The sequence below is a fragment of the Rhineura floridana genome, chromosome 6 (genome assembly GCF_030035675.1).
Source record: "Rhineura floridana isolate rRhiFlo1 chromosome 6, rRhiFlo1.hap2, whole genome shotgun sequence".
Lineage (NCBI taxonomy): Eukaryota > Metazoa > Chordata > Lepidosauria > Squamata > Rhineuridae > Rhineura > Rhineura floridana.
The window spans coordinates 124,535,827-124,549,363 of record NC_084485.1 but is presented as its reverse complement, the minus strand read 5'-3'; the positions used below and the strand labels follow the sequence as shown (position 1 = coordinate 124,549,363).

The 13,537-nt window shown below is 40.7% G+C and overlaps 1 protein-coding gene across 6 annotated transcripts in view; it reads right to left on the bottom strand.

The window, feature by feature from the left end:
* DPYD (dihydropyrimidine dehydrogenase) overlaps window positions 1-13,537 on the bottom strand; it is an 829,935-nt gene that overhangs the window by 309,111 nt on the left and 507,287 nt on the right. For all 6 annotated transcript variants that reach the window (XM_061633709.1, XM_061633711.1, XM_061633708.1 and 3 more), the window contains one exon: window positions 10,691-10,855. In XM_061633709.1, coding sequence (XP_061489693.1) covers window positions 10,691-10,855 — 165 coding nt within the window. The remainder of the gene's footprint in view (window positions 1-10,690; window positions 10,856-13,537) is intronic.

Sequence of the window (13,537 nt, the reverse complement as noted above, 5' to 3'; positions counted from 1 at the left end):
ATACCAACTCATTTCCCTGCAAAATCAGACCTTTTGCAATAAAGAAAGTGATGGGAAAACATGCTAGAAAGTGTGGGATAATACTTGCTTGATGCAACATCCTATAACCTCTATGCAAACAAACTAGAATGAATGCTCAGTAAACAGAACACAGGATGCATACACATCCTGCAATTAAAGCAACGCCCCCCCAAGAATCCTGGGAACTGTAATTTGTCAAGGGTGCTGGGAATTGTAGTTCTGTGAGGGCTAAACTACAGTTCCCAGGATTCTTTGAAAGGGACAATGTGCTTTAAATGTATGGTGTGTACGCAGCCACAGTCACAGCGTGCTGTGGAGCAATCTATACCTGGTTACGCTTATACCAGGAGGAATGAGCAATAATGCAACAAGTCAAAAGTTTGGTTAAAGGAAATATCTATAGTTCATTACAAATTGTGAAATCAACACATATGGAGAACTGGTACGGATGTGAGGACTGTACAAAGAAGAGTAGCATGGACCAACAACTTACATGATTGGTTCTACAGAAAGAGATAAGCAGATGGAGGTTGGGGAATTACTGTAAACCGCCCAGAGAGCTTCAGCTATGGGGCAGTATACAAGTATAATAAAATAAATAAAAATAAATAAAAACAAATTTCTGTTGCCAGATAAGGAGGAGGGGCACTGAGAATCTGGCAAACTGCATGGGGGTGCTAGTTGCAACATGGCAAACTTGAGATGTTAATGACACAAGGTAAGGACAGGGCAGCAGAGAGGATTAGGAGAACAAAATGAAATTAAAGAGAGAAAAGTTGGAACATAGATGTTTACTGGTTCCAGAAAGGAGGGAACATGCAGGGGATTTTTCTCAGGGGCTCACAGTGATCCCAGAACTCATCACATGGGTTGAATATTAGGGCCAGTGCTATGTATAACTGGGCCCTTGGGCACCAGCCTGCCCACGCATCCCTTGGGCGCCAGTGGTGCCCACACATCCCACCTACTTCAGCTCGCGTCATGTCATGTGAATGATGTTCATGCATGCCTGCTATCAACCAAGATGGTGGCAGAGGCGTCAGTCCCTTAGGGAAGCCCCTGCCACCATCTTAAATTATGGCAGCCATGTGTGCTATGCAAGCACGGCATTCTCAGGGATAAGACAGGTAGGTAGGGCATGAGTGCTGGCTTATTGAAGCCCACGCTGTCTGTATTGGGGGGTGCCTGGGAGCTCCCTCTCCACAATCTGCAGCATGGTCTGGATGCTGCCACAGATTGCAGAATGGGAGCACTTCCCTCCCACCCCCTCAGGGCCACAGGGGTGGTTGGCCAGGGCCCAACCTGGCCACCCACTGGCACCAGCCCTGATTAGGGCTAGAGGGGTCTTTTCTTCATGAATTGCAGCTGGGGATGGGTCTCACGCACACGCACACACAGAGCTGCAGGTTGTTTTCATTTCCAAACTTTGATGGGGTACCAAAGGTAGGCTAATCTTTTTAGGTCCTTTTGAGCCTCGCTTGGTGCCATCTCCAATGGCTTCTCAGGAAGAAATTCTTAAAAGTTCTGTTGCCTCAGGGGAGGAGTTTCCTTAGAGAGAATGTTCTCAGAGCAGAGGAATCAAGTATAATTTTCCTGCAACAGGGCGTTTGAGAAGTTGGTTAAATACCAGCCCGTCCACTCCAGCTACTGGTGCTGAGTGAAGTGAATGAATGTTGGATTCTTGTACATAATGAAATGAGGAAGCAAAAATAGCAGAACCCTCTATCTGAATTCCTTCTGAGGTTTAGGGTGGAGAATTGAATAGGGGATTGAGGACAAGTGAGCTTCTTTTTTTCCCTGAACTATGAATGGGTACAAACCATGGGTGGGTGTTCTTACATTTTACTAATGCAAATGCACACTGATTCCTTTGCTGGTGGAAACAGTGCTTCCTGACATGATGCTTTATTCACACCAGGGCTATCAATTGGCTAAACAGAATGGTGCCCTTGTGGCATGCAACTACAACCAGGGGTAGAGCATCTGTTTTGCATTCAGTAGGCCCTGCCTGAAACCCTAGAGACTTGTTGCCAGTCAGTGTAGACAATACTGAGCTAGATGGACCCATGGTCTGATTCATACAAGGCAGCTGTCTATGTTCTTTATGTGTGCTGTCAGCCTGGTGAAAGTGGGGAAAGGGCCTGGAAATTGGGGAGGGGAAAAACATCTCTAATTGCTCCCTTGGGAGGAAGGGCAGGATGCAAATCTAATAAAAAAATAACAAATACACTGTATGACCCACTCAGGAACGCACTGGGACCCATCTGGGACCCACTGTTTGAGAAGCACTAAAATAGGTGGATAGTGGTCTTTAACTCCAGGAGGAAATAGCAGAGTTAAGTATCAGGAAGAAAAATAAATCACTCACTCACTCACACACACACACGTCATTAAGAATGTTTGTTTTCTTATCTAGAAATGGAAGTTTTTCAACAGAGAGTTGGCAAAAAAGACAATTTTAAAAGCTCTCATCAGCATCAGTGTCACAAATAACCTATCATTTATAAAGACAAATCATTTATATAATCAATCTGGCTTAATCTCAGAATACTGTAGAGGAGCTTACATTTCCTTCAATAACACCTAACGCTCCTCACCCATTCCAACTCCTAGGCAATATTAACAGCTAATTGCTGTTTCAACTTTCCTTGTACCAACCATATGAGATGCTTCTGTAGAGAAAGAATGGGACTGTTTTGTTTCTAGACCATGGAGATGCATGTCTCATCCTTTCAATAAATGTCCTTTTGGAGTCAATGGTCATTGGCATCTGGCAAACCATAACATGCTCATTACGCTATTTAACTTCTGCTGGGAAAATGGAATTGTGCAGATGGGCCCCAGGGTTGGAGAAGTGCAAAGATGGCTTAATGCCAACTCCTCAGTTTCACCAATTGTTTCTGGTTACAACTGTGCCCAAATGTTGTCCAGTGGTATGATGGAATATCCCAAGTCCAATGCTTATATATATAAGACATATATATTGCTGGTAGACTTGAATCCACTGGATCCAAAGCCCCACAGATGAAATCCCAACAGGCTTGATCCTTGGATCTATCAGTTGCATCACCCTGGAGCTGGCACTGCAAAGAAGAAGTGGGGTACCACCTTCCATCCTGATCAGCATAAGCCAGCAGGACTTGGGATTCAGTGATAGAACTGCTGCATCGCTCCTCCCCGGACCCTTGCTAGAATTGCTCTGTTAACTGCGATCCACTACTCATTTATTTGGAAATAAGCCCCACTGAATAAAGCAGAACGTACTTCAGGGTAAACACACACAGGATCGTGCTCAAAATCCTCTCTCAATGTTCCATTGAGCAGAATCCACATCTGTAGGAAATTCAAGGAAAGTTCTACAAAAATTGATAGGATGAAAATGTATTCATACATATGAATGTGCATGCGCACACTGTGCGCGCGCACACACACACACACATAAAGCACTTTTACCAATGCAATCAGGTATCACATTTCAGGAGGAAAGGAGTATTGAACTATAATATGGCATACAGTCTAAGACATGCTCCTCTTTCTTACAAGGAACTCTACTTCCATTCCCCCATATAGGAGCTTTCAGCACTGAATTGTTAAGATCAGGCGCTGTGAGTACTAAAGCTACCTCCAGCCATTAAGGATTTGTTTTTCCCAGTAATCAAGAGAAGCTCTCAACTCATTTTCTGGAAGAGGCCTGGCAGACTATTTCAGAAACAGCTTTAATTTTCTCCTACTATACACCTTGAGGAAACATTTTCAAGATGTGCTTATCGTCCTCATAAAATTGTGAAATGTGTTCCTTTCTAACAAGACCAATGTCTTGTACTCTAAGCAAAAGGTAGTTCTTACTGAAGATACAAAACTCCAATATGTGTGACTGTTTTGTACCATTGTCTATCATTTTTCATAAAAAGCTATTGGAGACATGGAATACAGAGAAAGATTGACATTCTGCACAATTTAAGGTAAGTCCACAGACATCTTGTAAGTTGGAGCCCTTGAATCCTTTCTCGCAGGCCCTTGGCATATTTTCCTCTCTGCCCTGGAAAAATGCACAGCACACATTCCATATTCATTTTTGTCCAAGTAGAACCTTTTTGGTGTGAGTAGTATTGCACTTTTTGAGACATCAAAGCACAGTATTTCAGTCCAATAAATTTTAAGATCTTCCAGATAATGAATCATATAGCCATTCTGTAAGGTAGCTTAGTCAAATCAAAGGTACAAGAAGCTGTGACTCAAAAAGTACCATCTGAAAGCATGTCTGGAGTTTGCCAGAAAGCACGTGACCCAGCTGCGATGTGGGAAAAGGTTTTGTGGTCAAATGAGACCAAGATAGAGCTTTTTGGCCAAAACTCAAAGTGCTATGTGTGGCGCAAACCTAACACTACCCATGCCCCAAGACACACCATCCCTACAGTGAAATATGGTGGTGACAGCACTATGCTGTGGGGATGCTGCTCATCAGCAGGGACTGGGCATCTTGTTAAAATCAAAGGAAGAATAGATGGAGAAAAATACAATGAGACCTGCTTCAGTCCACTAGAAAACTGAGGCTTGGGAGGAAATTTACTTTTCAACAGGACAATGATCCCAAGCACAAGGCCAAAGCAACATTGGAGCGGCTCAACAACAAAAAGATGAATGTCCTACAGTGGCCCAGTCAAAGTCCTGATCTCAATCCCATGGAGAATCTGTGGCACTCTTTAAAAATTGCGGTACACAAGCAACATCCAACCAACCTGAATGACTTGGAGCAAATCTGCCAAGAAAAATGGGCCAAAATCTCCCTGACACTGTGTGCAAAGCTGGTACATACCTACCCCAAAAGACTTAAAGCTGTTCTTGCAGCGAAAGGTGGCTCTACCAGATATTTATGAGTGGGGGTTGAATACTTATGCAAGCAACATGTTTCAGTTTTTTATGTTTCTTACAAACATCTCCCAACATAAAACCAATGTCACCTTACAATTATAATTGATTTTGAGTTTCAGTGTTACCAAGTATCATACAGAATGAAATTACAATGTACCATTTGTAGCATTAACACACACACACACACCCCACTAAATGAATGGGCAAACCTACTGAAGAGGAACCTTCACATGACAAGAAGCTATCTACATTATACCATTTTCTTGGGGGGAAGCCGCAATATTCAATCTTCGGAACTGTAATTTGTCAAATTGTTGAGAATTCTGGTAGAGTTCCTAATTCTCCCACAGATTTCCCTGGAGAATGGAGACAGGGATGAGCGTTAAACTTAGTCTGTGCTGCAGACATGGCCCAGGCTGTCACTACCATAGTTGCAACTACTATGCCAAAACAAAAAAAACACCCCACACTATTATATTAATTGGATTCTTTCAATGTGCTCTGTGTGGGGCTTCCTCTAAGAATGGTTCAGAAGCAACAGCTAGTCACAATGCTGCAGCAAAATTAGCAAAGGGCATGCCTTATTGACAGCACATAACACCTGTGCTGAAAGAGCTGCACTGGCTATTAAAATGTTACCAGGTCAAGTCTAAGGTCTTGATTTTGGTTTATAAATGCCTGAACAACTTGGGCCAGATAACCCCCAGGAATGCCTTATTGGTCACTTCCATCCTTGGGAGAGACTCACTTACTAGTCCCATATGCTCCCAAGGTTTGTTTTATCTCCACTAAGGCTAGGACCTTTACAGAATGGTGGCATCTGCCCTCCGGAATGCCGTTCCAGTGAACATTATACTACTGACGTATTTGGCACCTGCTGACAGCTCACCTGTTCACCCAGGCTTTCCCTGAAGGGTAATCCAATTATGTTTATATATTAATCTGATATATCAATTTGTGATGACATATTTTGTAGGGCTGTGCACTGGATCTGGCTGAATTGGGATTTGGCCAGATTGGGTTGTGTCAGCCCCGGATCACCTCAGGTCAGATCAGGTCCACCCAAAGCAATCCAGGGCTGTCGGGGGGGGGAGGGAGAGGTCTGGTGGCAAGGAGATGGGGGAGAAGGAGGCAGACAAGCAGCCTGCATTCATCTACTTCTCTCTCTCCCCACACCCAAATCTGGCCGCATGTTTAAATAGGGGTTTAAGCCCTGGAAAGGGGGCTTAAGTCTACAGTCCGTACCAGCATTGCAGTCTATACATTTGCTGAAACATTTAGCTTTTGTGATTTGGTTTTTTGTTTGCTTAGGGTAAGGTTAGCCAGTCATTATTTACCGACAATAAATATATTTCATGAACCAGTGGTGAAAAGATTTAATTGTCAGTCAAACATCACTAATATACTTTACTCAGAGTTCTGTTTGGCTAAGGACAGCTTAATTTATCAAATGTTCCATTAAAATTCCATGATGTGCACTGTCAAATACTGAATGAGGGTCACTAAATGCTTATGTACACCCAGGGAAACTTGTCACTCACTTTCAATGATATTTTTTAAAGCTGTGTTCATTGTGGATGTCTTTATTAATAGTCCTTTCTTGTGCTCCATACATTACAAGGACCAACTGGTGGAAACCCACACATAAATATTGACTGATTGACATTATGAGCCAATTCAGTGCCTGCATACATTTGTGCAATTCTATTGAGGATGACAGGGCTACCCTGGAGAAAGGAAATATTGAACTGCAACCACCCACTGCAGCCCTCAAAGTGTTTTTGACAACTTGCTCTGGCATACGATTTCCCCTGTAGTTCTGAAGTGTCACGGTTTGTTCAATGGCTGCCACAGTTATCATCAAGCTCTGCCCATGATTGGCATCAGCCAAGTCTTGAGATATTCAACTGTCTCCATTTCAGTTGCATGTAATGCATGGTCAATATGAGGGCCTATTTCCTCTTCCATATAATCCAGAGAACCAATCAATATCAGCTTTGATTATCTTGGGAGAAGACAATAGTAACTGGCCTGAGACAAAATACCAGCAGTCATCACCAGCACTGTAGTGGCAAATTTAGAAATTCATGATAGTCATGGCACAGCCATGCCCCCTTTTCCACTTTCCCTCATGTCCCTTGCTCTCTGTGTTGTCCCATGAGGCCACACTCCACTACAACAGACATCCCTAACAGCTGATCATAATGCAGAGGGAGGTTGTTTGTTAGCTACTGAGAAGACTCTTCTCAGTAACTGATTCACCCCCTTTCACTCTAATTGGCTCCAATCAGCATGGAAGGACAAGGGCTCTTCTTAGTGGCTAACACATTCCCTTTTCATGCTGATTGGCTCATACAGCGGGACCTGGCTGGGACTCTGATCCCAAAAAAGTAACAGGTCTATGACTGCCCACAAGCCCAGACGACTACACCTCTTGTCATCACTGCCAGCTCCCTGACTTTCTCCCTCTCTCTCTTCTGGATGGCAGCTAGATGATTGTTAGCAGATTGTTAGCAGATTGTTAGCAGAGAATAGCCTTCACCCATTCACATCTTCAGGTAAATCTAGAGAAGGCTGATGTATGGTTCTGTCACAGTACTGTGTTCCTTAGGGAATCTCCTTCCAACAATAACTAGTGATAATAACTCTGAATGACTCTGAAAAAGAGTGGTACTAATGAGGAACACATACTTATCAGCCTATTATTATAAACCAGCCTATTATCCACTCCTAGATTTGGGGTAGGAAAGTAATGGTCAAAGGCAGGGGTGGGGAACCTTTGGCCCTCCAAATGTTGCTGAACCACAACTCCCATGAGCCTCCAGGAATGATGGGCATTGTAGTTCAGTAACATCTGGAGACACAAAAGTTCTCCACCCTGGTCAAAGGGCTCAATACAACCATCAGAGGTTTTCCATCCCATGTCCAATCCTTATTATGCTCCTTAGCTCAGGAGCCCCTTCCCAGAGGGTCTGTAAGAGCTTTCCCCTTCTGCATCTCATATATTATTCTTGCCTGTGTCTTGGATCATTTGTAAGAATGAGTAGCACAGGTGCATATTAAAGGGAAGACTCTGTCACAGTCTCCGTTGATTTTCACATGGGGGAGGAACAGGAATGCAAGAGAACATTGTCTATGCCTCACTTAATATATACAAGGGTAACTCAATATTTGGAGTCAATATTTAGCACTTGCTCAATTGAAAATATGGCTTTTGTTAAAAATGAGTTGTCGCCCTAGGCTCCTGCTGGGAGGAAGGGCAGGATATAAGTCAAACAACAACAACAACAACAACAATAATCAACCTTATGCATGATTACATCAAGGCAGGGATCTGTTGTATATCATAATATTGCCTCTGGTCAGCATAGCAGGATCAGAATGACACTGCATTTTCAGTGTATGGCCTCAATATCTTTTCTCTTAGCAATTTAAGAACACTCAGCATGCATATTTGTATATCATGCCTGAACTACATCAACTAGGGATGAACTGATATTTCTGGCCAATATTTTTGGCCATTTGTGGGGTAGGGTGACAAAAAGAAGTTGCCTCTGGTAAGGTTTGGCTTTATGCATGACATTTCCTTTAATAACATTACAAGATGGACTTGTGCTGATATTGCTTGTAACTTCTTCTTTCTTTCTTTCTGTTTTTTAGCTTCACCACTGGTCTCCAGCCCTCCAAGTAGTCTCTGGCCGGTGCGCTTACTGGAATGCCTGTGAGAGGATGTTACATCATGATGTTTTCCTATTAACATTCTAGGAAGTGCAGTTGGCGGAAGAGGATGTGGAGTACCAGTACTCAGCCATCCATAGTGATGGTGGAAGATTCTGATTCACTCCACAATTTAGAGCAAATCTCTCCAGCCTACATCTGACAGATCATGCTCGGACTAGAACATAGGCATGCAGATTAGATTGCATGCCTACAACCTAACCATGGTTAGCTCCAACTTACTTAAAAAAAAAGTGGTCTGAGGCATCCCTAAGTTCATGCATCTGTTGTTTTAAGCTGTTTCTAGGTTCTTACTGAAAAAAATTGAGTACGTTCCCCCCATAAGTGCTGTTATGTTCACATGCCACCCCTTCCTGGGTAATTGTTCTGAGAACTAGATGGCTGCCCTCATGTGTCCATGGGGATAGCCATCTCTTTTCCTGTACAATACCCCTGTTTCCTGAGCATTCATTCTGATTTGATTGTGGAGACTGGGATAGGGGAGAAATTTGATTATTATTTTTTTGCATTTTAATGAGAAACCACCTAATTCACACTTCTTGAAGCAATACATGAAGTGAAATACAATTGTCCTTTTAAAATCCACACTTTTCCAGATGTTGCAATGCAGCACTCCAACCAAAGAATGTATACAAAAATACATAAATTAGGGGAAAGAGTGCATAAAAATGCAGCCAGGAAAGAGAGGAAAGAGTGCACAAAAATGAAAATAACATACAAGAATGCATTATATTAGGGGGTAGTTGCCTGCAAAAATGTGTATATTTGTCAAAATTGCATATAACAATGTGTATATTAGAAGTTCTCACTAAGATGCTGACAAATGTTCATGAGGATTTTTTTTAAAAAAATTGCAAACTGCTGCTGAAATATGGAAAATGGAATTTAAGATTGGAAAAACACTGAAACTGACAGATGCATCCATTCCCTAGTGGGGAGGTTATATAAAGTCATGTTAAGCAACTGTTATCCCACACTTTCCAGTGCATTTCCTCATCACTTCCCCTAGCTGTAAAAACGTGTTTTTGTTCCCTAAGGAGTGAGTTGTTGTGCCAAATTCACTTTAACTGCGCAACCTGAATTTTGCCAGTATGCAATTGAATCTCACCTGCAAAATCACTACAGACTGGAAATGCCTTTTGTGACTTTATCATTCAGCTCAACTCCTGGCAGGGCCACGTGAAACTCAGTGTTCACGTGCCTAAATTTTGGATAATTTGAATGCAATTCCTTTTGTATTGAAGATCAATTCAAAGCCCTGTCAGCTGCTTTGATAGTGACAAAAGCTTAATTCTTACCATGTTGATTTTTGAACCTACTGTTTAAACTGCCTCTATTACAATGCAAAAGCAATTATATATCAATTTCCTTCTGTTTTTAATATTTACCATAACACAATAATTTACTTTACTGTAATCACTAGCTGATACTCTTTTGCACCCTCATTTCTGCTCTTCTTTCATTTGAGCAATGTCATTCTCTGCCCATTAAGTTCACTTAGACAATGCTCAGAAAGGTTTTTTAAAAAAATAAAATAAAATAAAAAACAAAACAAAAAACAATGTACACCATATCAAGTATTATATGCTTTTCCAGTGATTGGAACAAAAAGTGTTTCTGCAAGCCCTAATTATGCAGAGCATTTTATAATAAGCACAAAGAGATTTCTACTCAGAGTCAAAAATCTGTCCTTGTTTACCACTATAATAACAATAGTTTTGAGCTAAATGCATAGATACATTTAAGTACATTATGTGCATTACTATTTACTAGTCCATAAACAATGTATTTGTACACAGAACTGGAGAAGAAAATAGTTTTTAAGCAAGTTGCTCATGGCATGAACACATTTTTTGTTCCAATTTCACCTCTAGTGAAAGATGTTTTGCAGATTCCTGAACTATAAAATCCTGCAAAACCTGTGTAATCAGAGGTAAAAGCAGGATGAATATATGCACCATGAGTAGCAGTCTCTCAGACCCCCAACTCCTCTGAAAATAGCCATTGCCCTGTCTCCAGCCTCCACGGACACTTCCTTTTACATCAGAGCTCAACTTACTCTGTCAGGGAAGTCGATCTTCAGCTCGGTGATACTTTTACACCAGTAAGCTGCTGTTTTCTCACTGATGAGCTCAATGTTCAGGAAAGAGCCTTGGCCTGGACCATAGATGGGACCTGAGGTAATTCCACGTATTATTCTCGGAGAAACATTTGTTACAATATCCTGTTAAAAGAGTTTAAAAAAATGATCAGGTTAAGCAGCAGCAACAAAAGACAGCAACAACACTAGAATAGAAAACATGGTTAAGTATAAAATGCAGAAAGGCTGCAATTGAGGAATGGGAAATCTTCCATAAACACCTGAATGGATGCTCTTGAATGTTACAGTGAGAATGCAGCTATGCTATTATTGTTGTGCCAGCAGTGTGCATTATACTGTTCATTGTATAACAGAGCAGGTCCCTGCTCTGAGGAGCTCACAATCTAAAAACTGACAGAGGGAAGACAGAGAAGGGGAAGGAAATGGAGAGGCAGACATTAAGAAATCAATTAGTTAAGTAGGGCATGGACAAACAGTGGTAGAGACAATGGCAGGAGGCAATCCCCCACCCCCTAGGGTGTTTTAAGATGGAAGATAGACAATAATGTCTGTTGCCCATATCATGTTTGCATATCACATTTTCACTTCTGGTACAAGTTTGGCAGCATTTCAAAAAATGAAAACCAGTTTGACCAGATATGGGACTGGGACAACATAAATGTGTTAACAGTGGGGATGAAAAGATCTGTCAATTTCGATTTGCTCCATTTCTCATTTTTTCCAATGTTAAATTCAGTTCTCCACCTTTCTCCATCAGTTTGCAATTTTTAAAAAACTCCTTATGAAAACTCATCAGCATTTTACTGTGAATTTTTCCTAATAAACACATTTTTGTATGTAGTTTTGACTAATATACACATCGCTGTAAGCAATTTGTCCTAATATAATGCACTTTTGTATGTCATTTTCACTAATCTATTCATTTCTAGACACACACGTTTTCCTAATATATGCATTTTTGAAAACATTCTTTGGTTGGAGAACTGCGTCATAACATTTGGATAAGTGCGAATTTTGAAGGATGGCTGTGCTTCAGTTCTCATAATGTTTCAGAATGTGCAAATTTGATATATTTGGCTTTAAATGCAAATGGATCAAATTTCTCCCCCATCCCTAGATAACACCCACAAGAAGTTAAATGTCTCTCAATCCCCTTGAGAACGTGGGGAAGAATTCTAAAAGAACTACCTATGAACATTGGCCAGGTCACCATCCCTACTTCTCTGAGAAACCATGTCCACCTTATATATAATTATTGGGGGGGGGAGGAAATTAATGAACAGATATGGCTTTCAGGCAAATTTGAGCGATTTCATTTCTGTAAACAAAGTGTGTATTTCATTGAATCTACCCTTAACCGGAAAGCACAGCAACAACGAGGCACTCAGGTTAAATTATATGGACATTCTAAGGTTAACATGTGCTATAATCAAAACTACTTCACATCAAAACAGTAAAGTTATAAGGAAATCTTTATCTTGTGCAGGAAAGCAAGATTAAGCCCCCCTTTCAAATTCTTCTCCATACCTATATTAAAATTGTATCTGAAGTACAGAAATTACACTTAAATCTGGATAAAAATGCTGAATGTAAATATGTTCCTTTGCCAATTTATAATAAAAAAGATTTTGGGTAAAGGCCATTTAGTTAAAGATTTCATAAAATTATTTGGTTAAGTACCCCTACTCACCATCATGTCACTTCTGGAGAGATAACATCAACCCCCATTAGTATATAGCAATTAAGGTCAATTTACATATTTTAATTAAGATCCATCCCATATAAAACAATTAGGGTAATAGGCATGCTAACTGATTTCATAACATTTGGACGTTTTTCCAACTAGATAGACAGGAAACCTTAATTAGCATTAATTAGTGCTGATCTGCATATGTTTGATAAGGCATACCCTCACCACAAATGATTATTTATTCCTGGATCTGCCAAATGCTACCGTTGCAGGGGATAAAGGAATTTACTTCATATTGTATGTAAATGTCTGGTAATTTCTATTTGTTTTTTTGTTTCTGTTTGGACTATTTATTATAAAATAAATGAGGAGAAATGGTGTGAATGTACAAATATGCACAAATATGTACATTCACATACAGAGAAAACATACCAATTAATGTGCAATGGTTAATCAGCACTGCTGACACTGCAATAATAACTGGGAAAAAGGTAACAACATTTGGAACTTTCCCTATTGTATATTCTCCATGTATCCCAAGATATTGCATATCAATAAAGTTTTCAGTTAATTTTCCAGCAGCCTCTGAAGCTGGGGGCATTAAGATGCACAAAGAAATGTTGTGCTCTTGGCAGGTTTCTTCCCCCTCCCCCTCTTTCATTAATGGATTCCCTACATTTCCTTTTTCTTTCCCTCATTTTAGTCCAGCAGTTATATCCTTTGTGAGACTTCTTCATATATCTACAGTCCTTGTTCTTTCATCAAATTTAATGGGGTCTCCTGTGCTTTTGATCATCTTCACTGATATTAAATATTATAGAGTATCCCCCCCCCAAAAAAAGAAGTCTTAAATATTTAGGTATACTATCTGTATAGGGCTTTTGATCCTTTTTAGTTTGATTTGTTCTTAGGCTGTGGGGTTGGAAACTAGTGATGCCACCTTCCTATTTGTCAACCTTCATAAATTCTGTTGATTGGTTTTTAAAATCTTCTTTCTTCTAAAGAGGGCTCTGTTTTTACTTTCACTTTTAATTGTGGGGTGTGATATCCTTGGGCTGTAAGCATTAATGCTCATGTGGCTTTTTAAAATCTGGTATTCTAAAATCATAGAGGTG